Source organism: Betta splendens, chromosome 9 (genome assembly GCF_900634795.4).
Source record: "Betta splendens chromosome 9, fBetSpl5.4, whole genome shotgun sequence".
Taxonomy (NCBI): Eukaryota; Metazoa; Chordata; class Actinopteri; order Anabantiformes; family Osphronemidae; genus Betta; species Betta splendens.
Genome location: NC_040889.2, coordinates 24,529,962 through 24,554,655, shown reverse-complemented (window position 1 = coordinate 24,554,655; position 24,694 = coordinate 24,529,962). Strand labels below are relative to the sequence as shown.

At 44.4% G+C, this 24,694-nt stretch overlaps 1 protein-coding gene across 3 annotated transcripts in view; it reads left to right on the top strand.

Moving 5' to 3' along the window:
• fbxl17 (F-box and leucine-rich repeat protein 17) overlaps positions 1-24,694 on the top strand; it is a 155,293-nt gene that overhangs the window by 2,626 nt on the left and 127,973 nt on the right. For all 3 annotated transcript variants that reach the window (XM_029163185.3, XM_029163184.3, XM_055512056.1), the window contains exons 2-6: positions 163-662; positions 804-1,172; positions 1,324-1,446; positions 1,535-1,792; positions 1,883-2,014. In XM_029163185.3, the coding sequence (XP_029019018.1) occupies positions 183-662; positions 804-1,172; positions 1,324-1,446; positions 1,535-1,792; positions 1,883-2,014 (1,362 nt within the window). In that variant the 5' untranslated portion in view covers positions 163-182. The remainder of the gene's footprint in view (positions 1-162; positions 663-803; positions 1,173-1,323; positions 1,447-1,534; positions 1,793-1,882; positions 2,015-24,694) is intronic.

Here is a 24,694-nt window from a genome sequence, read left to right as displayed (position 1 = left end):
ATGGAGACAGCAGTCATTTAATATATTAATAGAAATTTTAACAATGAATTGTCTGTTCTTATACATTCCCATAATATATGTCTGTTATAATAAAGGTATAGGTCATCTGATATTCAGAGAAATTTGATTAACTTACTTCTCAATTAATTATCTTTGTTCCAGAGTTTCATTGAGTCATCTATATGGGCCATCTTCTCTCGAAAAATGGTTACCGCCTGAAGAAGAAAACACACAAATTAAACCACAGGAAGAAGAAGAAGAGGAATTGTTTCCTGCACGGGCCTTGCATGCTGTGCTTCATCATCCACAGCAACAGCACCGGTCTTGACGACGACAACAGCCATTTGGAGGCCAGCGTCAACGGCAGCGTGTACCGTCACAACAGCGCCACAGGAATCGGTGTCCCTGGTGTCGGCATCGGAGCAGCAGCTGCCTCGAAGTTTGCCGAACGATACGCCACACTTGCCTCTCCTGAGGACTGCCCCAATTTCCTATTGTCGCCGAGGGAGCTAGCTATCTGGGAGGGCCAGGGCAGGAGCATTTTATCAGCTGTTCCTGCCAAACTGATTCCACCGCCGGCACTGTTTCGAACCGCTGGGGTGTCTGTGACTGTGCCCATTCCCGTACCTGTGCCGGGCTGCACCAGTGACTACGCTGAGATGGTGGGTAACTGGGGAAGTCTTGGCCCAATATCAGATGACAGTGAAAGGAGAGAAATCTGCATTGAGTGGCTAAACAATCTTGACTGATGATTCTAATAGTAACCAATCTCAATTTTTTTGTGTGTGTTTGCCCGAGTGCAGGTGTGTAAGAGAAAGTGCTCCGAGGTGCAGAGGTGCACCCCCTGTAAGCAGCCACGCTGTGCCTTTGCGGCCCCTGATGGAGGAGTGGTAGGAGGTGGGGGAGATGCCGCCTCGAACTCTGAACTTGGCCACTGCCACCTTCCTCTCTGTCCACTTCCTTCCTCCTCCAATTCTTCCTCCTCCTCCTCCTCCTCTTCCTCCTCCGTACCTGCTGACGGCTGCTGTGGGCTTGGTCTTCATGTTGATTTGCCCAACAGCTCAGACTCGTCTACCTGCTGCCTGCATCAATATGAAAGCTGCCAGGCAAAAGGTTCTGATGCTGCTGATCATTTAAGTATCAACCATCTGCCTTCTTCCATCCTTCTCAAGGTTGGTCTTTCCAAACAGTTTAACTATAAATGTTTGCCTTATGATTAATGATATTTAATGTTGGCTTTCCAAGATGCTGAAATACTAAGTAAACATGTTGTGTACCAAGTTTGATATTGATGATTAATGAATGTTTTATGCTTTCTTGCAGGTGCTCTCACACTTGACAGTGAAGGAGCGCTGTCTGTGTGCCTCTCTGGTTTGTAAGTACTGGAGAGATCTCTGCTTGGACTTCCAGTTCTGGAAACAAATAGACCTCAGTGGCCTACAACAAGTAAGCATTTTCTAAAACTTTAGAAATAAAGACAGATATTTTTTGGAATTTCTAACAGCTTTCGTCTCTCCTTCTGTCTCTCCTTCAGGTGAATGACGAGCTCTTGGTGAAAATAGCTTCTAGGAGGCAGAATGTGACAGAGATGAACATCTCCGACTGTAGGGGAGTCCATGATCATGGTGTGTCCTCCCTGGCCTCACACTGTCCAGGACTTCAGAAGTACACAGCATACCGCTGCAAACAGCTGGGGGATGCATCACTGTCAGCACTGGCTACGCACTGCCCTCTGCTGGTCAAGGTGCACGTGGGCAACCAGGACAAACTAACAGATGAAGCACTAAAAAAGGTATCCTTCTAAATCCATATACATGATTCAGGAAATGATCTGCAGGTTTCAATATTACATATACTGTATAAATTCTTGTTTGGGTTTCAGCTGGGAGAGCACTGCAGCGAGCTGAAGGACGTCCACCTGGGTCAGTGCTACAGTATTACAGACGAAGGCATGGTGGCCTTGGCCAGAGGATGCCCTAAACTGCAGAGACTCTACTTACAAGAGAACAAAATGGTCAGTTCCACACATCTGCTCTCATATTCAGGGTTGTGCTTTTTCCTCCTGCTTGCCTCAGGCCTATGTGTTTCTGTTGGCACTCTGCAGGAACCCGCCTTAGCTCCAGAGTTGGTTTGAAGTAACATTGTCGGAGCACAGTGACTCTGTCTCCTGCATTCAGTTTGTTTCTGCAGCGTTAGAGACTAAGAACTGAGGTAATCGCTAATCACTAATGTGTCTTTTCCACTAAGTGCTGCCTCAGTAGCCTGAACCTTTGTGCCTTTCTGAATTGGTTGTGTTAGAGGACGATAATGCAGCCTTTTCTTCACTTTCTTCTGTCTGGCTTTGGCAGACAAATGTTTGCAGCTGCTTCATGAAACAGATACGATTTTGTCGTTATTCGATTCTTTGTTGACTCATGGTCTTGTCACAACACAGAACCAGAAACCCAACTGCATAATGGTAATAATGGTACTCCGTCAGGAAATTCAACACTCCTCACTATCAATCACATCAAATTAGGACCAGTGGAAGTAAGCTTTTATTACATTTACCACCATTTTTCACTTTAAATTTGTATATAATAACTGAGCTAAAACATTGAGGAGATTTTTTTTTCCCGATTCTTGCAGCGACTGTAAATCACGAATTTTTCCATTTCGTACCACCCACGTGTTTATGTGAGTGGTGTAAATGTGTAGATGTGCACATATGTTTGCCTCAATTGATTTAATGACTGTTCTCATTATCACAGCTGGTTTTATTTCATACATCATTTCACTTATTCCCCCATCAAACAGTCTTTTAATAGAAACAGCAGCCGCTACACACAGAGACTCCACCACTAGATGTCACTGTTTTCTAATGCCTGAAAACACTCTTCATCATTACTTGTAATTTGTCTCTTGAGTTCTCTATATTTAGACCTTATTTCCATCACTAATGCGTTCCGTGTTTTTTTTTGTCTCAAGCTAATATTTCTTTACAGTCCACGAGCAGTCATGGTCTTGATGAATTGGTCCACTTTAAGTTTTTAACAACAGGTCAGTTTGTTAAAACCCAATTCATCATACGAATAATATCAATTAGCATTTCTGACCAGATGAGAGATTATTATAGCTGATGATAACATTTCAGTCCAGCTGTGTCATTTTCAGATGGAAGAGTTATTATAGCTTCTTTAGCTTAGTCGTTAGAGTGGAGAGGAAAGGGCTGTGCTTATGTGGGGATTGTTATGTCGAGGTTCTGGTTGCTTGGCCTGAAATTGGGTTTGCCAGGAATTAAAGAGACTCTGAAAACACTTGCATAGCAAATTCTCAAATGCCAATTGTTACAGCTCACAAGACGGATTCTTGCTTTGTTGGGAAATGTTTGTAATCATATTCACAGTCTAGTGTTTGTGCACATACCGGACACAGCAACAGTGATTTCCTATAGGCTGTAAATGTGGTATTGCATATAAAGAATTTAAAGGTATCCGTACCTCTGAGACTCTTGATTCACTCCGGGTCAGCTGTTCACAGACCAACTAAAAGGGTTTTCTGAAAGGTTTATGCAAAAACTGAAAGGTTGCGCTCACATGGGACCATTGTATGGGCTCAACCCTCACTCTCCACATGCATTGATCCAGGAAGCAGCATCGAGTCTGAGTTTTTAGTGTGCTATAAATTGCACAGTCAAGCCTGTATAGTGAAAACCTCTTTAAGGCTACACTGTAAAGCCTCTCCTCGTCTCCTGCCATTTACTCTCCTCTCCTCTCTGCTGGCTTTTGTGGTGCAACGATCCTGTTCTTGTCTCTCCTAATCAATCACACATGAGGATGAGCCTTTCACTCACTCTGATCTGCCCTCTGTTTCTCCTCCTCTTTCAAAATTGAATAATTGAATTGCTTGAGGATGTTTCTGTGTGGTCTTTCGCTCCGTCTTTTTCTTTCGCCATGTGCACAACCACATACATTTTTCTGTCTTTACTCCCCTTCTTGTCGTGGTTGCGGCTTCACTTCCATGCTGCAGGGTGTGTTGGGAGCCAACCAGTTCTGTAGATGGTTAAATAGCTTGTTTCTGCAGGGAGGAGGGGGCAGCTTCTCTAAATAAGCTTTTGTAGCCTTGAGGACATATTTAAACACTACTAGCACTAACGTTATTAGCAGTAATTCTGCTAATGTTTCTCTGTTTTTGTTTCCTCTGGCACTTTACTAAAAATAGAACCCCCTAAACTCAAAGTCTTTGTGGTTAGTCAGCTGAGATAAAGTCGAGGAAGTTTTTGGATACTTCTAGACGAGTAGACATCAATCTGTGACGTTGATATGGTAAAATGTTTTTTTCCATTCTTAAAGATTGAAATAAACCATAATCTCTTGTTTGTGATTAGTGGAGGGCACACTTCCTTTTTTATTTAACAAACTATAGTTGAGCACTGCTCTGGTACAGACTAGATTGCCCAGATTTTGTTTACATTTGACAAATTGACGCTCACTCTTTGGTTGCCTGTTCGCCTGGAGCAACCTCAGCCTGGGGCTATGAATAACCCTGGGCTATGAGTGTGTTGTGTGAAAGACGGGTGACTCTGGTGTCTCTGTGCCCCACTCCTTTTGACATCTAGCCTGCATTCTTTATTGGCATTCATCTAGTATTTATGCCAGAGTTGGTTAGATTGCACCGGTTGCCTTTCAAGGCTTGTTTTCATCTTCAGAAGTGTTTTCTTTCTCTCTCCCCATTCATATTCTGCGCTCTCTCACTACCTCGAAGGGCAAAGGCTCTGAGAATAGCAAATTCCCCTTTTCCTCATCTCTCTTCAATTTGCCGTAGGGGGAGAGGCAGGCCTGAAAGTTTAACTCTGACTTCTGTCAGTTTCATGGAGCAAGTGCTGTATGAACTGTTAGCTGCGAAGGCATCACCTGTCTGTCCATGTTGGTAACTTCAGCCCAGTGTTCCTCGCCGTTAAACACACATTGTAATCTGCAAACATTTCTGCTGGAGAAGCACTTTTCTACTTCATCGTCTTAAGTAAAAAAAAACTTTATCTGTTCTCCTGTCGTATAAAATCAAAGCGTGTGCACTTAATTTTTCTGCAATGTGAGGGGAAGGTTCTTCCTCTTCTCATCTCAAAGACATTGTCTGCCTATGCACATTCTCTCTCTCTCTCTCTCTCCCTCTCTCTCGCTCACGCAGACCCGGGCTCTGATTATTTACAGTTTTAATTAGTCCAAAATGTGGAAATGTAAGTGGAATTGGAGATGACCTAACGTAGATTACCATGTGCCCTCAATTTAGGCGTAATTACCACTCGGCGTGTACAGTCGGAGCTCCTCTCCCTTCACTACACTGTTGTAACACTTGGGTGATGGCTATGGAAAAGATGTGTTTGTCTGTGGAACAACATGAACTGGGAAATTTAAACTGTCAAAGTGAATGGTGTTTCTTGGCTATCGGTCAATGAAGGGGGGGCCTCGCCGTCCGCTCTGATTGGCGGTCTGTCAGTAGCCTGGTTCCTGCTGGCAGCGGAACCGACAGTGAGGCTGCATCGCTCCAATCAGACTTAATCACTGATTAAATTGTATATTGACATTAGCAGGTTAAAGCGAGATCAAAGACAAAGGCAGCGATAATGATAGATGTCAGTTATTGTTGGGTAGACACGCACACGCGCACACGCGCACACACACACACACACACACACACACACACAGGAAGTGACCTAAATACACAGCAGCATATGATATGCAAAGTTGCTCTGGAACCTTTTCTCAGTAATTAGACTTTACTGTAGCGACTGTAATAACAGATCAGACCCAGTTTGACCCGGCACACAGACACACAAGTGCCCTCTCAGTTTTTACAGACACATCTTTAGACTTTTCAGGATGTTAAATGTCAACTGCGTAGAATGTATTTAGTCAGTTTAGTGGTGAATAGCTCTGGATTATGTCTGTCAGAGTGAGGAAAAGCTCAGTTTCTTACCACAATGCCTGTGTTCCTCATGCAATCACGCCTCTTGAGTTTTCTTTCTGTGTGTTTGTTTGAGACTTACCTTGTCTGTCTTTGCCTCTGTGGATCTAGGAGTCAAGATGGAATTTAGTCCAGAGAGCTGTGGAGGATGTCAAGCTGTTTTGGGGTTTGGTTTGTGTCATGTCATGTCATGTCAGGGGAGGTTTATCAAGTAGTCCAGCTCTTCATTTTTTCTTCCTCCCCTCACTTTCTGTCTTTGATTCACTGTCTTTTTAAGTTTTATTTAGCGTAGGTGTGGGTAAAAAGTACATTTTGGTCATATTATATATTTGCTGTGTAGTTGTTGAGCGGTAGTAGTGCTGCAGACCTGTGTTTGTGGGTCCGTGCTTTGTTTTATATCATGTACGTGCACATTTCACGTCAAGGCGAATGTTGACAGAGATAATGGACAAAGAAGTCGAGCAATGCTCCAACAACCTCAGCCAAGGCTGAGGTCAGCGCAGGCTCCGAAACACGGCTGTAATCGATGCAGAATGTGAAATGACGATATAAATGATTGATGTGGAACGGCCCGCACGCAGCAGCTCTGTTACAGCTTTCTGTGTAAAGCTGAACTTTGTAACCGTAAAAGTCAAAATGCTCGTGTGCTGTTGCTCTGAATACAACCAGCAAGTTATGGCAACAGCTCCAGTCCTTCTACGTTAACTCTGGGTCTTCAGGATTTTCTCTTGATTAATGAGAATGTGACTGATTATTGGACACGGGTTAGTTTAATTCAAGTGAAGCATTCTGTGACATTGTGGGTGTGTAGTTGAAGCCATGGGCACAACTACCTCCAACATCGTCCTCTTCACTCCTCGTTTCAAGTGCCTCCGTATCGATCGCCGCCCCCAAAATGCTGCTCTGCGTGCGTGTCTGTGTTTGCACCGGTTGCTGATTGGTCTTTGCCTGAGGAGTAATCAGATGCATTAATGAGCGCTGGCTTCAAGTTGGACAGCCGACTGCTCTCAGACACAGACGTCGTCGATATGTTCCCGCCGCCGTCTCCCCAAGAACAAAACAAGTTTTAAAGGGAGGAAAATGAAAGCGTGCCTTTAAAACGATATGCCACCTTTCTACGGGTTTGTCTTCTCAACATTATTTACCCCCGGAAAGGATGGAGCCTTCACACTTGGCTTTTTCCCCTCACTCCATCAATAACACAGGTGAAATTAGTTGTTGTAGAAGAAGACAAAGACCTTGGTGTGGCAGCATGCGCTTCTTTCTACATTCCCTGAGTGCCTCATAGAAATGCTGAAAGTATCACGTCTGTGGATTTAGAAGTCAGGAGAATGACAGAAACGCAAAAATACTGATCATTAGTGAGAATTTTGCTGCTTTTATTTCTCTTGGTCCGTCACAAAAACTTAATTTTCCTTCAGTAACAAGATTCGTGCCCCGTTCAGCTCAATTCGGGCCAGGTTGGCGCCAAATCAAAAGAAAATCCTGTCAAGGTCACGCAGATTGTTAAAAATAGGATCAGCTGGTGAAAACAAATGAGTAATTGGAACGTGTGTAAAAGCAGGAGCCACCGTGTGATAGTGGAGCCTGATGCTTTGTGGAGCTCCTCTAGTGTCTAGTTCAGAGCATTTCAGCAAAGATTCATGCGTGGATGAGGCCTCGTACTGAACATGCACTCAAGATGTCTCGTTCCAATTATGGCTTAGCTGCTGTATCAGTCTGTAACTGTATATCACTGTGGACCCGTCATTCAGGTGGTTTGGTCGCCTGGTTCCCACCTGAAGAGGGCGCAGTAGGACTAGAGAAGAGCTCAGACAGAGGAGTGAGGACTAAGTGTTCTTTAGTGTTCCTTATTTCCCACATTATTTTAAAGAATTAAAGAAAGAAAGTATATCAGATCTGTTTTTGAAAATGTTATTAATTATGTTTTTCCTTCTGTGGTACATTCACAAGAAGCCCATTTAAACTCTGTTTGATTTGGACAAGAATTATGCAGGAAGTAATCTTGATACCAAGGCTCCCATGTGTCCCTGCAGTTTGAACCTTTCCTGTCTTTTGAAAGCAATGCAATTTATGTAAGAATTCAAATGCTATGAAATGAAAATGTTTCCTTCTTTTTTCTTTCTACCTGTGGCCAGAAACTCTGAAAGACCTTTGCTGTGGTAATGCATAATATTTTAGTACTGTGGACGCTGTGGCGGCACTTTTCTCCATGATGTTATCAAGCGCCTGCTCGCAGCTACCAAAGTACCTGGAAAAGCAGCGGAGAATGGTGATGTGGATGTGATTTTCCTTTTCTGTTCCTTGTTCTGTTCCATTCATACTGAGGCTGAGCGCGCAGATGGGCTGCAGCCTGACATGAGGCGCAAAGCTGGGATGAAACTCAACACATCTAATTTTTATTTCTTCCTTGGAACATGTTTTTTTTTCACTAGGTGGCCTGTGTGCAGCCTGTGCAAACCTTATCTTGCCCTCAGGCTAATAACCTCCGTTGCTGGCGTCCTATTTTAAGCCCACACTTTGTCGGAGACGTGGAATGTGGACGGAGTTGAGCAGGAATCCGAGGGGGCTGAGCCGGGTCCTCCGCTGGTAGTCGATCATAGCGAAGTTAATTGGCAAATAGTTTTTAGAACTGACTCGTCATGAGCCATGTTTCAAGTTAGAAATGCCAAATATTACAGGTTCGTCTTCGCCATTCAGGAGTTGACACTTTTAAGTGTGTATATTAGAAATTGCTGTTTTGTTAAGCATTTTGAAAATGTTCAATATATATAAAAAATTGTATTGTCGCTGGTATATGACATTTAAACTATTTTGCCAATTATTGTTGAGTGGATGAAAATTCTTCCTTAAACTACCCACATAATAAAAACAAACTGACTGTTTTTACATTGTATGAAGGAAGACGACAGTAGATCGGTAGATTACGTGAAGCTGCAGATTTACACAAATAGCCAAGCCCCCTTAACCTTAACCGCTTGTTCCACTCTCTGTGCTGTGCGTAGACTTTAAAAGCAGCGCCTTCACTTTCACTCAGCTCCCGAGTCTCCCAGTTTGTTAGTTGCTCCACAACTCCTGGCCGCTGAGGTCTAATCCAGACGACAGCGCTGCACCCGTTTCGGTGGTGCCGAGGGCTGGTGGCGCGCTCTGACCCAGCCGCTGTTTAAAGAGCATTGCTTTAGAAGCCCTGTGTTTATCCAGCTCCAGACGGCAGCAGCTTCTGACACCCGGCCAGGGATGTCACTATGATTCATGGCCCTTTCCGACACCTCGCTCATGCCTTTACTCTTCTTAATATCTTTGTGCTTTTTTCTCTCTCCCTCTCCCTCTCTCTCATGATGAGTTTTCCTTTTGTTTGAGAAGGGCAGGAATGATGTCATCATTTAAAGCGGGAGCTCGAAGCCAGGATGGAGGCCTGTGAGAGAGTCTACCTACGTGTTTAACCTTGTTTTAAGCTTTTTTCATACCCTTTCGCGCTCCCGCTCCTGGTACTCATTTTGTCACTCTTCGCCTGTCTCAAACAAGCCATATCCTCCCATCTTGATTTCCTTTCTCCCCCTCTGTCACCCTCTCCTCCCACTGTTTGTGATTGAGAGTCCAAACCAGCTTTAATCCCTGATTTCATTAGTGATGATTGATAAGAGGCACAAAGGTGTGTGTCTGTATGAATGAATGACTATAGAGGGTGCGCATCCATTTGTGTGCAGGGCCCATCTCCTCGTTGACATTTCCCCCATCTACTATCTCACGCTCTCAGCAGACGTCACCCTTCTGGCTGCCCCCTGTGATGCATTCGGAGGCTCGCGATAGCAGAAGTGGTTCAATACTTGGGGTAATGAATGTGTTTAATAAGCACAGTGGGTCGATGGGCTTAATGAAGGTGTGACGGAGGATGGGGCCCGAGAATGCTGCTGTAACGAGACTCTAACGAGCCTCTGGGGTTAACGAGGTCACTCTATAATCAGGATTCCCTCACCTGTACAGTTTCTGTCCGACTCTGTGTTTTTGCCTCATTCTTGGTCACGTTCTTCTCTCTGGCTGTGTTCAGTACAGCGCATGTTCCTGTTTTTTATCTCACTCCGTCTCTGTGGCCCATCTTAAAATTACAATTCTCCTTCCATCTTGCACATGCTCCTGCCTGTTGGCCTTTGTCTGTCTCCATCCTTTCGTGGACGACCTGGCTTGGGAGTGCTGGCTGGAGTAGTGTGAGCCCTTTTTGTCTTTTAAGAGGCCCGCAAGCTATTTCTGGAGGTTTAGAGCTTTTATTGCAGCAGCTCTTGATGTCAGAATAAACCTCCCTGCTTGGGAGACTGGCAGTCAAACCTGGTGCAGCTCCACTTATTGTCTGTTATAGAAATATTTGCATGTGGTTCCTGGCTTGAGTTGGTTGTGCATCACATTGAGATGCTGTTAATTGACTTGGGTCATTGGTGCATTGGGGTGTGACATTGTGAGGTAATGTTATCCCTCAAATCCAATAATAAATCAAATTTTCTTAGCACAGTAAATATTTTTAGTTTTCTTAAGTTTTTTTGAAAAACACCATAATTATGTCTGTACTTTCAAAGTCAGACATTCACAATAACAGGCATTGGGTTTGTTTGTTCCGTCCCTGTCCGCTGTAGTTGCTACTGACTACAGCGCTGGGAGATGCAGCTGTTTATGCCTCTGGTCGGCTTTGGGAACGGTTTTATTTTCATTACAAATTTAACATCGGTGAGATATGTTTTCCAGTTTTTCCATCCTGCTAGGTTCACTCCCCGGCTCTAGTGATGGGTTTTCATGGGAGTTTGTTTAACTTGTAAAGGCTTCAACCCCGTCGCTGCGTTGTGTTTTTCCCCTTCTTCACAATATTTTGGTTTTGCTGCTTGGTAAGACAGAGATGGTTAGTAATTGGCTGTTTAATGTCCATTGAGATGGGAGACGCGATAGAAGGCTTTATTGATTAGTCAGTCACTCAATGTGCTTATACATAAATTATCAAAAAACAAAATGCAGATCACATTCCCACACCTCAAAGCTGGTCTGCACTCACGTTCATATAAATCAAACAATATTAATAATCTAAAGCTGTAAAATGTTTAGCCTGCTTCCAAATATATTTCAAATGATAAAATGTAAATGTTATGTAAATGTTTAAATATGTTTATATATGAATAAGAAAACATTTGTGTGGCTGCAGCTGTAAAATGCTAGTTTTAATTTAGGATTTGTAATTTAAATGCACAACAACCCCCCAAAAATCAATGCTTTGTGTAAAAGAAAATTAAAATAGCAGCCCTACAATTTGTTGGCTTTTTCCTATTTCCATCTTAATTGCACTTATCTCCGTTTGAAGCTCTACCTTCGTCTGAATGCAAATGCAAATACAGAACTTGCAAAGATTAAGGTACAAATGTTGATAGTTGCATCTCATCCCATTTTAGGAAGCTGCTCACATGGCGTCACTGTTTTAAAATTCACCAGACACGACTGCAAAGTAGATTTTAAATAGCTCTCAGGTGAGCAGTGAGCGGGATGCCTGCCACATGTTGAGTCGCTCATTTGTACATTTTAATCTGCAACCTGCAAGAGGCTTTCTTTGTGTCTACATGAATGTGTTTGCCATCTGTAGGAGCGGTCTTCATCTATTGTCACGTTTCTCATTAAACTGTTTTTCACAAAGATTTTCAACCAGTTTTTTTTTCTTAGTTGTTACTCTATATTTAATGAATCCGCACAGTAAGAGTAGTTGTCATGCGCTTCTGAACGTATCAATCAGTCATATCTGCATTATGAGAATTTCAGATGCTCACTGTTCCACCCTGGGTATTGCATATTCCTCCGCTTGCCCAGAGTTATTGTAATGAATTTAAATAATTTCAATGTTTTTCTTCCTCGCTTGCCATGAATATGACGCCTACTCCTGTCTGTGAGAAGCAGCCATTACTCTCTGCCTCCTCACTCCGCAGCACCTGTGTTTTTACTAGCGCAAAAGTGTGACTTCCTGCACCTCGCGTTTCCTCGCCTGACGTTGCGAGAGTGCAGCGCTGTTATGAGATATAGCACAGAGACAAGCGATCGATTAATGGTGCACTTAGCCCGGCTAATTAACAGCTGTGTAGCGTTGCAGAAGGCATCGGGCGCTATCAAGGAGGCTGTTTCCCCCTGTCAGGACCCCAGATAACCTCCTGCAGTATAGATCACTTTACAACGTGGTTTACATCAGGGGTCGCGAGGCCCCGCAGCTCTGTAGAAACCGCACACACTGCTCTGGGTCAACTTTATCACCTGGAAAGATAGGACGGGTCAGTGGGGTGAGCAGACGTTCGATTGAAATTGTTGCTGCTGCAGTGTTTCCAGGACTACTTTATTTATTCTTTAAGAGCCACAATGACACAAACGGCAGATTCCGTTCTCACCTGTCACTCCAAATCTCCCTCTCCTTCCTGGACTCGAATCTCCCTCTCTCTCTTTCTGTACTCCCCTCCTTATCATCATCGTCTGTCTGTTCCACCTCTGGTGTGAGTTTGGCTTAGCTTAAATTAGCCCTCAATTAAAAGTGAGTTTTGTGGAAATGAAGGTCCTCCAGAGGGCACAGATGAAAGGCCGAAGGGCTGCCCGCTGCCCGGGTCTCTCTAGTGCTGCTGGAGCTCTTCGGCTGCGTCACGTGTTTTAGGGCATGAAAAGTAAATAATGTCTGTTGTTGAGTGAAGGCAGCTGATTTGCATTTAGATAAATCCCACTGGATGTGTAGTTGTCATTGAGATGCAGGGGGCTGAAGCCAGTGGCCCTGCTCTGCCAGCACTGCTGTGTGTGTGTGTGTGCGCGTGTGTGTGTGCGCGTATGTGTGTGTGCGCGTGTGTGCGCGCGCACGGAGCATTTGCCCCACTTTTCTAGACAGCAGGAAGGAGATGGAAATACGAGCCATTACTGGAAACACAGGTGTGTTTGTGCGTTTGCACCAAATAAATTTGCAGCTGACCTTTCTGTAACTGCCCATGACTCAAAGTATGACTAATAAGACGTGAAGGCATACAACTGTCAGCCACTGCAGCCCATTACACATGCTGTTGATGCATTGCGTTACGTACCAAAGGTGTGGCTGTTCGGTTTCACATATGTCTTTCATCACTCACAATTGAATAAGACATCCTTAGCTGCATGTTACAAAACATTAGGCAACGGGTGGTATGCAGCCCCCAGGAACTGACACTTTTCATTAGCTTTTTCAGATTTCATAAGAACTGTCCTTCTGCTTGTCCTGTTACTGCTTTACTTTAAGGCCAATTCTCTATTTGAATTTTTAAAAGCACAAAGGCATAAAAGAATAATGAGACGTACCTTATCATCATCTTGGGACAAAGTGTTCAGAATCAAAGAACCTGACTTAATTACCTGTGTAGGTTAAGGTCTGTGCAAACTGTTGATCAAATGCAAGAGCTGGGTTTTGTTTTGGAAGGTCGGGTCCCTGACTGATTGACGTTCAGGGACGAGTGTGGGCAGATGGGTTGTAGCGGCTGTAAATATGGAACCCATGTGACACATGAAGGTTAGAGGTAGGTGGTAAAGGAGCAGCTGAGCCTGTTGGAAGAGGTGTGTGTGTGTGTGTGCTGGTTGATATCTTCTGCATTATCCACGCGTATTCGTGTCTTACTGGTCAGATTCAATTCCATTTTGCAGAAAAAGTATAAATAAAATATAAATGATTGTATCTTTAATCTATCCTGGAGAGCACTTACCTCACCTTCACCTTCTTACCTGAGCAGCTACACATTGCACTTTGCCTCCAATGCCTTTTCCCTGTACATGCATTTCTAGCTACATATACTTAATATAAGCAAACAAATGATAGCAATATAATTTCCTCCTAACAAAAACAAACAATTGTACATTTTATGGTTGGAGGAGGAAGTTGCTCTCCTTCTCGCGCGCGGAGTGTGATTGCAGCTTTCGTCGTCGCTTGTGCTTTGTGTGGAACTACATCAAAAGAACTGCTTGAATGCTGCTGGTTGTGGGGATTTAATTGCACCTTTAATGGAATCAGTTGTGCACAAGAAGAGCTACAGCAAAAACCTGTGGGGACTGATGAGCCTCGAGAACTGAACACCGCTTCTAATTAAAGTGTTTCCCACCAAAGGGCATTTTTTTAAATTTTAGAAATACGAAATGGCAAATTTGAATTTCCTTTTCTCAGTGAAGTGATGCTGTGCTTTATCTTTTAGGATTAACTCTCGCATCAGTGTCGCGCTACTGTTATTTTAGGAGCCTCACATTTTCCAGTGATCCTTTTTATCACAAGTCGCAAATAGATTTTGAGTTAAGCTCAGTCCCTTACAGTACATGCCAGTTCCCATTTATGCACATGCCTCTTTCATGCCTCTCATTTTATACCCTCACCTTATCTGCACTCTACTGATAGAAGTGCTAATCTAGAATTGATTACCCCACATTGACCGCATCTGTGCAGGTACACTGGTATTCGGGAGACTCCTCTTCTTGCTGTATCTTGGTCCATTCATGCATTCATGACTCCCCCTCTTCCGTGAGCAATCTATTGTGGTGCTCCCATGTCTGCTGGAGCTGTGCCAGAGAAGCGTGGGATTACTACGACTGGAGACAACACACACACACACACACACGCAGAACTACACACGCGCTTATATACACTTTCAAATTTCTCCCTTTCAATATCTGGGTCACCACAAAAATGTGCCAGGGGACCTTCATGTTTACTGTAAATGCTGTATCTGGACTCGAGGGAACCTCTCAGTGTGGCAGTAGGTCAGGGAAATCTTGTCTCCCGCTACAGTGTTGTATCGGGGGAAGATGATTTAGTGCAGATCCTTGCCTTCTTGGCCATTTTCTCACACTCGTGTTTCAGAGTCTGGCTGTGGAGAGGTTGCAGAGCACTGCAATCTCTTGTGTTTTTTTAGCAGGCAGTTTGGACGACATTTCAAGTGAGATGTTTCGACTTTGTGGACAGAATAGTGCGTGGGTGGGATTTAGCTTGGCCTCTCCAATTATGACCTTTAAACTTTGACTTCACACGCCTAAGGTCCGGTGGATTCCACGTAGCTACTGGCTGCTACACCGCGCGTGATAGACCTCGGCCTGCTGTGGCGTGTTGCTCACCTGTCAGGCTGGCGTTGGCACATTCAAAGGCTCTGGTTGTTCTAACCTGTGTCTGCAGGGTCCCTCCACATCCTTAACCCCGCGTCTTCCTGTCCTCACTGCTGCACGCGGGTCACATGGCTTTCATTGCAGCGATGGGAAAGTGGTCGGGGCTGGATATAAATGAGGAAGTAGTAATACCTAGACAAGGGTCACGCTGCCATGGAAATAAAGTTAGGAGGCCGTTTGAATGTGGTTGAGCATCGTAACAAGGAAAAGGGGACACGGTTTCAGTAGAAGTGCCTTTTCTCCCAGTGTTAGAAAAGTTACAGCAGATGTTTGCTCATGGTTGAAGGAGGTTATTTCACCAAGCATGCTGTCTAGACAGAGCCTTTCTACTGTGCGATTATAATTCATCAGCCATCTATGTCTATGAATGTTAATTTAAGGTACCCAGTAGTGTTTTCACTGTAAACAAACACCGTTGGTTCCTGGCACACATTTCCACACCATTAGTGAGCCAGAAAAAACAGATCCTTTAATAATGTGAGGACCATTTCTGTATATTAGTGTAGTATAGGGTTTTATAGGGCGTTCGCTTTCTACCTTGTCAGCTGACAGTATATGAGAGGACAGTCGTGAGAGAGACGTGCTGACTTGACTGGGAGAATTAAAGACTTCTTCACTTATATAGGATTCAGCAAGATCAGGTAGCGCCAGCTGTGTGTGTGTGTGTGTGTGTGACTGTGTCTCTCTCTCTCTCTCTCTCTCTCTCTCGCTCTCCATCCTGCCTCTTTTACAGTTTCCTCCTCCCCTCGTCTCTTCATTCTGTCTTTCTCCCAGTAATAAAGCAGAGTATTTATTTCCCCCTCTTCGCCTCTCCGGTCTCTTAAAGGGATCCGGGGACCGGGCTGATATTAGACCATACGTGTGTGTGTGTGTGTGTGTGTGTTTGTATGTGCGACAGTGTGTGTGCGGGCACTCTCACTCTCGCGCTGCGCAGTCTGCTTGTCTCATCACCCATCCCAAACGTACAGTTGCGTCTGCTTGCGTGCTAACACACCGAGATTGAAAGTTGCTGATTCCGAGCCGCGGGGACTCGTAGAGGAGAGGCCTCTGGCGGGGGCTGATTGAGCTGTGCTGAGCTGAGGTAGAAAAGTTACAGTAGCATGCTATTACCTGCCAGCGCCAGTGGAGTTTATTAGCAATGCAGATACGCTCTGGCAGAACTCAGCGCAGCCAAGCAAATAATTTTATGACTCTGGTCCACAAGGGAGTAAAAGGCTAAAAAGGTTTGTCTCATTCATGTCAACTAGATGTCAGGTTTGGACGCTTGCATGCCAATTTACGCAGACAGGGAAATATTTGTTTATATATATATTAAAAACCCCTTAAATTGCAAATACTTTCAAAACCATCAGTTTGACTTATGGTCGCTCCACTAAATACCCCCTGACATACAGCTGTGTTGTTGGGCTATTCAAAAGGCATTTCCCTAATTGTGTGATGTAATTAGGATGGTAATCATAATTAAGGTAATGTTGAATTATTTACAAATGCTATATGGGATCATTTGTACGTGTCCGGAAACAGTCGTGCTCTCCAGTTCGTTTTCCCATGCAAGAGCAGCAGAGCGGAGATGGACGCAGTGTTATGGTGGTGAATTAGCTCTTCACAGCTATGGGACCGAGCCTGACAGTTGGCACAGTGAAGATGATTTATGACTGGCCAGGAGAGTCAGAGATGGATGAGGAGAAATAACTTTGATCAGAGTTTTCCCTCTAACAACCGAACAAAAGCGCCTCCTTGGTCCCTGTTGATATCTGGCAGTGACCCGACGTCCTGTACGCACGGAGATCTGTCTGCTGGTGTGTTACGGGACGTGACGTGCAGATGGTTCACATTCAGATTAAGTAGAACACGAGCTGTTGTAATTGTTTATAATAAACGAAGCTAACTATGCAGTTGTGATGTTAATATTTAGGCAATAAACAGAAATGCACCACTGGACTCTGTCAAGCCTGACGCATGCTTTCTTTATCTCATACTGCGTCATAGATGATGACCCACTCCACAATTAACGCAATTTATTGCTAATTAAAATCGTCTGATTTCTGTTTGCCGTTTTCAGTTGGTCTAATATCTTTATATTATATGACTAATGGCCTCCACACAAGGTTAATGTAAGTCTACAGCCTTGCATGTGAATAGAAATAGAGGAATGTCATAAGCTGCCTCACTGACAGGAAGACATTTGTCACTATGTTTGATTGCATTTTGGATTCAGATTAGACAGGTTGTTGCTAAGTCTTCAATTCATGTTAAATGACACCATGAACACAAGCCCAGAGTGACCATGACCTTGGACAGGCCTGTTTGATTGAGGCCCTTTTTTGTTTGCTTGTTGTTTCTGTTCCTCCTCCAGCAATTTTTCATCCCTCAACTCTGCAATAAATGCTCAATATTCCCCTCGCAGAAAAGCCAAAACAGGTGGCAAACAAGGCTGCTGTCTGGAAACCGAGCCTAATAATTGGGCACATTCACAGATACGCTGATGTGCTGGCTCGTGTTCTGGCCTCTTTCAAAGCTTAGATGTTCTGTAGCTGAGACTCCTGCGGTGTTCCAGCTCAGTGTGTGTCCATCCTCGCTTATCTGCTGCCTTTCTGCAGGTCACACCCTAATCCTGTGAAGGGGTTTAGGGCCAGTTACCTCCAGGTAGGGGTTTACTTTGCTTGTTTCAGAGGGACCAATCAAGGCTGCTTCAGTGCGAGCGCGGCTTTCATGTTGGGAGGCTTCGTGATGTCCATCACGGGCAGGTTGAGAAGAAGACATTTCAAATAGATGACACATAAAAGTGAGGACATGGTTTTTGTGGGGAGAAGTGTTTTTAAAAAGCGTCTGATATCTGATTTACTAGATGTCGAGCTATTCCGACCCACCTCCTCGTTCTCCGACTATGTAATGACCGTGTAATGCCACTTACTCATCGCCTTGCGCCTGTAGAGAAGCCAGGCTCCTGTTGGAGAAGCAATTTCTTCCTAAAAAAGCGACTGCTGTTCTTCAGTAATGGGAAAATACAAATCCAGCGCTGTTTGACTCGAATGATTCTTAAGCATTAAATAATAAAAAATGTCAGGTGCTATTTTGTCACTAACTGGAGCCACGTTTGAGGCAGGTTCATTCTAGTTTGCTGTAGAGACTTTTATTGTAGAGATGCTTGTTGTTAAAGAGCCAGAAGTTCCTGTGGAACACATGGTTTTATGACAAATTATCACAAGAGATGTGGAAAACCTATCCACCAGTAAACAATGTCCAGATGCAGACACTTCATTTGATGTCTAGTCGGTCAGGTTAAGTCATTCATCATTGCAGTTGATTCTGTTTTTGCCAGCATGCGTTAAATCAGCTTTTGGCCCCAGCCTTGTATTAAACCCTTAAGTGTTTTCAGATGGGCCTTTTGAAACGAGAACTCGGATTCAGACCTAAACCAGAGGTGGCAAAGTTGAATGTCTGTTATTGAGGAGGACCAAAAGATGCATCATGGTAATAAGTGAGCGGACACGTTGGCCTTTCCTGTTGTATTCCCATGTCTTCCTGCTTCCTCTGGTCTTCCTCCACCCTCTACTTTCAGTTCAGACAGACTCCAAAGCTCACGTGGGCCTCTGAGCTCTGTGAGAGCTGGCGTTTGATTCTCCTCTCTCACTGTTCCCTGAGCCCGTCCAGCTTCCATGCTCTCTCTCTCTCTCTCTGTCTCTCTCTCTCTCTCTCTCTCTGTCTCTCTCTCTCTCTCTCTCTCTCTCTCTCTGTCTCTCTCTCTCTCTGTCTCTCTCTCTCTCTCTCTGTCTCTCTCTCTCTCTCTGTCTCTCTCTCTCTCTCTGTCTCTCTCTCTCTCTCTGTCTCTCTCTTTCTCTCTCTCTCTCTGTCTCTCTGTCTCTGTCTCTCTCTCTCTCTCTGTCTCTCTCTCTCTGTCTCTCTCTCTCTCTCTCTCTCTCATATCTTCAGTTTTCCTGCTTCCATAAGACCCTGGCTGACCTGGCACGTAGGCACATACTCACCCGCATCTCCCCAAATCCCCTCTTTCCCCCATCCTCCTGGTCTCCCCTCTCAGCGAGAACTCGAATGCACCGTCCAACCACCTCTTTTGTCTGAACCTGAGGCACAAGCAGGTCCCTTTGTTGGGACTGATAAAAGGAAGAAAGCAGGGCAAGGGAGGAGAATTAATTTAAGCGCAGGCCAGACGACACATCTGCTTGTTGTGTTTGTGTCCTTCCTCTCCCTCCCGTGGTTTCCCTTGCTTTCGTTCTATTATCTTTGGTGAGAGCAGAGGATATTGGGTCGAGATGCGTGGTGAACTCCCAGGGCCGTGACACTCCTCTAATCCCCTCTCTATTCTGTCTTTTTGCCCTTTTCTGTCTTCCAGCTGTATCCATCCAGCACTACCTCCCTATTTCCCCTCCCTTCAATTCACTGTATTCCCGGGGTTTTCTTCCTTGAAGAGATGACCTCGTATAGCTGCACTTTTGCGGCGAGGAAGTTGTAATGAGAGTAAAAGGTGTAGTGTTATTCATACTCCAGTCCCATTTTACTGCTCAAGTAAACAGTATCTTACAATTCATATGACTGCAGCTTGGTAGGATTTGCCTCTTTCCATCATTTATGTTATGACTGCTTCAGGCTAAAAACTAGAACACTATTTTTTTTATTTCCCTGTAACGCACTTTGGGTTCTCCTGCATCCATGTCACCCCCTGGCCCTCCCTCTGGTCAGTTCATTGTCCTGAGTCCTGGGTCATGGTTGCTGGTCCATGTCAGCTTTCTCAGTGGGCGTGTTTGACAGCCTTTCTGCTCTTCTGACAGCTCTCTGGGTCAGTGGAGACAAAGATGAGGGACGGGAAGAGATTAGTCCTTTATTTATGGCGTGGCATTTACTCTGCATGCTTGTAGAGGAATTTGCAAACACACAGTTTAAATATGCATGAGCGCATGCCCCCCCCCCTTGTTTTCGCCTGCTATTCCTGTAAAAGAGGAGAATTTGTGTGCGCTATTTTCATATTCATATATGTACGTCTGTCAATATGGGCACACAGAGGGTGTGACCTTTAACGTTGACCTTTGCCACTCTAGGTCGGCTGCAGGCAGTAGGAACAGATCTAAGATGTCTCTGATCAGACACGACAGGAACTGGGGGCAGCGAGTGCATCTCCCCGTTTCCTTGGCCTCCTGCCCCCATCCATTGTCATCCAGCAGACCCCTGCTCCTCTTTTCATCCCAGCTCGTACTCAATATCCCACGCCTGCTGGACCAATTGGGAATAACTGTAGGAACAAGCGCGGGAGCAGGTTGCAGGAGGAGGAGGAGGGGGATGCCTTGTCTTCTTGTCACTTCATGCTGACACGGTGTGAGGTAAAGTGACACTGAGCTCAACTGTAGTGTCTGGGAGCAGTCTGGCCAAGGAAGGTCTGACCTCTGTGACCCTGCTCCAGACCAGTGGGATCCACGGGAGCTGTCTTTTGTTTGTGCTGTGTAAATGTGAGTGAGAGAAAGCGGGGTGGAAAGGAAGAAAAACTGGGGCTGGGGTCTCAGAGGAGGGATTTCCATCTCATGGAAAGATTTATATCAGCAAAGCTGCTGTGTATACAATAGAAAAAAACATTTCTGATGAAATTGGGTAAAAATGCTGGCTCAGGAACTGTGAGGACCTGTTCTACCCAGTGCTGCTGCTACTGCTGAGGTCAAGGGCTGAAAACAATGTGTAGCCACTAGTCAAAGCAGATAATACAGTTAAAGTGCAACTGTTTCCAAAGTTAGACACTAACTTTACCTGCTAAAATGACAGGTCCCAGTAAAGCGAGAAAATCTGGAGCAATAAAAAAAACCAAGGATTAATGGAGGCTGTTGATCAAAAAAGACAACAACAAACAACAGAAAGGTGCTATTTCTGATTTAGGCTTCTTGTAAAATTTTGTCTCCACTGAAATATTTTATTGGCAAAAAAATATATAATCTCTTAGTCGATAGGCAACGCGTTGACCGTCTGCAGCCGGACGCTTTGGACCCCCTGCTGTGAGCCTCCAGGGGGTGTGTACTGGACTGTGACATCCAGTGAAAACCCGTCTGCTGCTATGCAAACTGGGTAACAATACAATTATCCTGCAGCATATACCTTTCTCTTGGCACCATTGTTACACCTACCTCGAGTTCCATTGTTGCCCTCTCACCTTTGTGTGAGCTTCATTGTGGAAGCCAGGCTGCAGTGACGGCTCGAGAAAATCAGCGAGTTCAGAGTTGAAAGAATGTGATTGGGAGGGCGGTGAGAAAATGTAAATGCTTGGCAGGAAGAATTACAAGTGTCCAGTTCCTCAAGCGACTGCTGCAAACACCCCTGTTCAGCATCAAAGGACTTTGCCCCTTTTAAAGCTAAATACCAGTGTGACCAAGTGCGTTTTTCCCACTTCCTCCCTCTTTTCTGCCTCACAAATCACATATGGGTCGCTTTCTGTAGAAAGCGTGGACATGCTACAGCTCCATCCATTTCACAAATACACAAGCCTAGTTACAGTTCTGTGTGTAATGATGTGTCCTGCTTCGGCACAAGGTAAGATAAATGGAATATCTCCTCTGTACTTGTTTATGTAAGTCCCTCAGACGAAGTAGTGACATTGGAGTTCCAATTACCTGTGCAATATCAATGTGGTGCTTAGAACGGAGACTTGACTCCACTTACAGCTGATAGCTCTGTCTCTAAGGGTCTTTACTCTCGCTCCTAATATGTGGTGCCATATAATGGATGGGACTGGGCTCACATGCTGTGGGCGGCCAGCAGCAGTGCGGCGGGACAGAGGGGAAGGCGGCTGCCGCTGCTCCCGCTGCCGGCTTTGTGCTGTGCGATCGCACGCCGCTGATGCGCCGCTCCTCGTCTCCAGCAGCCGCCGGCTCCCGTTAGAAGGAAACAAGCAGTTTGAATCCCTCTCCCATTTTCCGTTTTCCTCAGAAGGTTTGGTTTGCTGTGCGGGCCTTTTATTGAAGATGATCCAAATGCGTTCCATTGCTCAGGAGTTGTGGTTTTTCTTGTCAGGTTAGTTGAGCGCTGCGGTGGTGAAGCAGTGACAACATAAACACACAATGAACAGAGGTAGTTGTTGTGTACTTCACCCACAATTTGGACTCGTTCTAGTCACTCTGGAATGTAACTTTAGGACGGCTCTACCGTTCACCTATTGGCTTTGTGGAGTGCTGTGCTCTCACATAGCCTTGGAACCGCTGGCGTATTCATCAAGTGCTTATTTTCTGCCATCACAAGAAGTAATTTACTGCCATTCAGTCTTGTAGCGTGTGAAAACAATTTACGCAGACTTGGAAATGACTTTAGCCAAGTAATCCATCACAGGAAATATGAAGACTTCATTTGTTTTGCTCTCCCAAGTTGTTGCCCAGGATGAGTGTTTTCTGGTCAGCGTGGGTGTTACATAATGCTGTTCTTTTTGCTGTCAGACGCTTGACGGCCACTGAGAAATAAAAATATTGGAAACGTTCGCCACCAGGTTATATCAGAACACGGCGTTAATAGGAAAATAAATATGATTTTCACCACCTCCAGGGACGTCTGATACTATTCTATTATTGCTATTAGCTCCACAGGTTGGCCCGGCAGGCCCTGCTCTATTGGCATTATCAGCTCATCAGGATGACGCGTAACGTCACGCGTTGGACATCCCTTTGTTATGCTTGGGTTCAGTCACAAAATCAATATGATCAGAGTTTTGTTTTTAGGACACAGACTGTGGTATCAGTGTTGGTCACCTGCTGGCTTGCAGTCAAAGTGTAGTTCAATTTATATAATCTATATGTAATCTATACATTTACAGGATAGTAAATTATAGTAAGATCCACCTAATGTTTCTTTATACATTTATGCAGTATTCCATGATAATACAGTTAACCTATATTTTTTTTATAGTAACTGGCTGTAGTTTGTGCAGCACACACACATTGTAGTCTGTTGTGTGTGATGTTTTTTAGATCAGACTTAAATGTGCTGTTGTGTAGGGGTGAATCGCAGTCTGCAGGGGCTGAGTACTCCGTCGGAATGGACAATGGGCCTGTGCCTCTGCCAGACCAATTAGGCAGCAAAGCAAGACTAATGACTGTGGTTAACTGTGGGCTCTGAAGAATGGAGCAGGCCCCATTGGACTGCCTTGTTATGTGATTGAGTGGGGTGTGTATGTGTTTGTGCGCGCCCCTGTGTGTTTGTTAATGCGAACCGGGGTCTAAATGATGACAAGCAGATGCCTGCAGTGGGCGCGTCCACCCGTAACCTGGCCTCACCTCCTCTGGAGGCTATAACACAGCACCCCCGCGCCACCTCGCAGGCCCACACCTGGCTACACCGTGCGGGTGTTGCACGGAGGGAGAGTGAATTTCTACGATTCCCTCCCTATTTAACAAGCTAATTACGCACTTTGTTTTGCATCCTGAGGTGATATTGAAATGACTCAGTCACAGTTCAGTAATGTTTCTAATAGACAGAGGATGAAAGGGAGCTCGGGAGGGTGGGGCGACGGGGGAGGGTGCCGGCGAGAGGTGTGGGGGACAGCGAAAGGAAGAAGGGACAAATTAGACAGAGCTGGAACAGCAGTGTGTAACAAGCTCCCCGCTGTATTCTCCTCAGGTAGACGGAGCTAAGGAGGCGCTGAGGTAGACGGGTCCAGAGCAGCTCTGCAGCCTCATGGCGCCACGTACCGTACAGCACCAGCAGGGGGCGATCAATTAAGAAACAAAACGCAGCCTGTGTTAAACCTACAATTTCTTTTCTAATGTTCTTCCACCTGTAGTTTAGTTTGACACAAACCACGTAAACACAATAATTCTTTCTTTATTATGAATATAAAAATCTGCAACAGCTGTACGGGCTATTTAAAGTTCATAAGCAGACTCAGTGAAACCGTGGTAAAACGTGAAGCAGATCAATATGCTGTTCTTCATTTCATGTCTGTCAGCAGGTGAGAATGCTGCAGACAACACCACCAGTAGCAGGTTTCCCAACATCTAGCTGGCAAAAAGCAGAAGGAATCATAAAATGCAAATAATATTGGTTTATACTGATATTTAATTTATCATTTTAAAACATTTATTTATTTTATTTTATATTAAAAATATATAAAATAAAAACCGACAAATATTTAATCTGAATAACAGCAGATGTTAAAAGTTATGATATAAATAATTAAGAGAACTAGTTTTATCCCCAGTTAGTTTTTTTTCTTGCAGCTCATATGTGTTTTTAGTATTATTACAGAATTAATATTTTACAGTAAGAACACTACATTTATAGGTTCAAGATCCTTTGAAGTTTTGTATTATAATTGAATTAATTTATTGTAATTTTTTGTCTTCTTTGTTCTGTATTATGGAGTTAAATCATAAAGGATTTAAAAAAACACTGAACGAAACACAAATAAAATTAATTAATAAAATAACACTAAACATACTGTATTACAGTTGCTTACTATTTGGGCAATTATAATCATGTTGTAGAGGCCTTGTTTATGAAGCTTGTTCTATAAATAAGAATAGAAAATGGCAGATGCAATATGCAGTCTGCATTATGAGATAAACAAACGGCCCCATCCTGCAGTTCATTCTGTTCATTTATCTTCCCT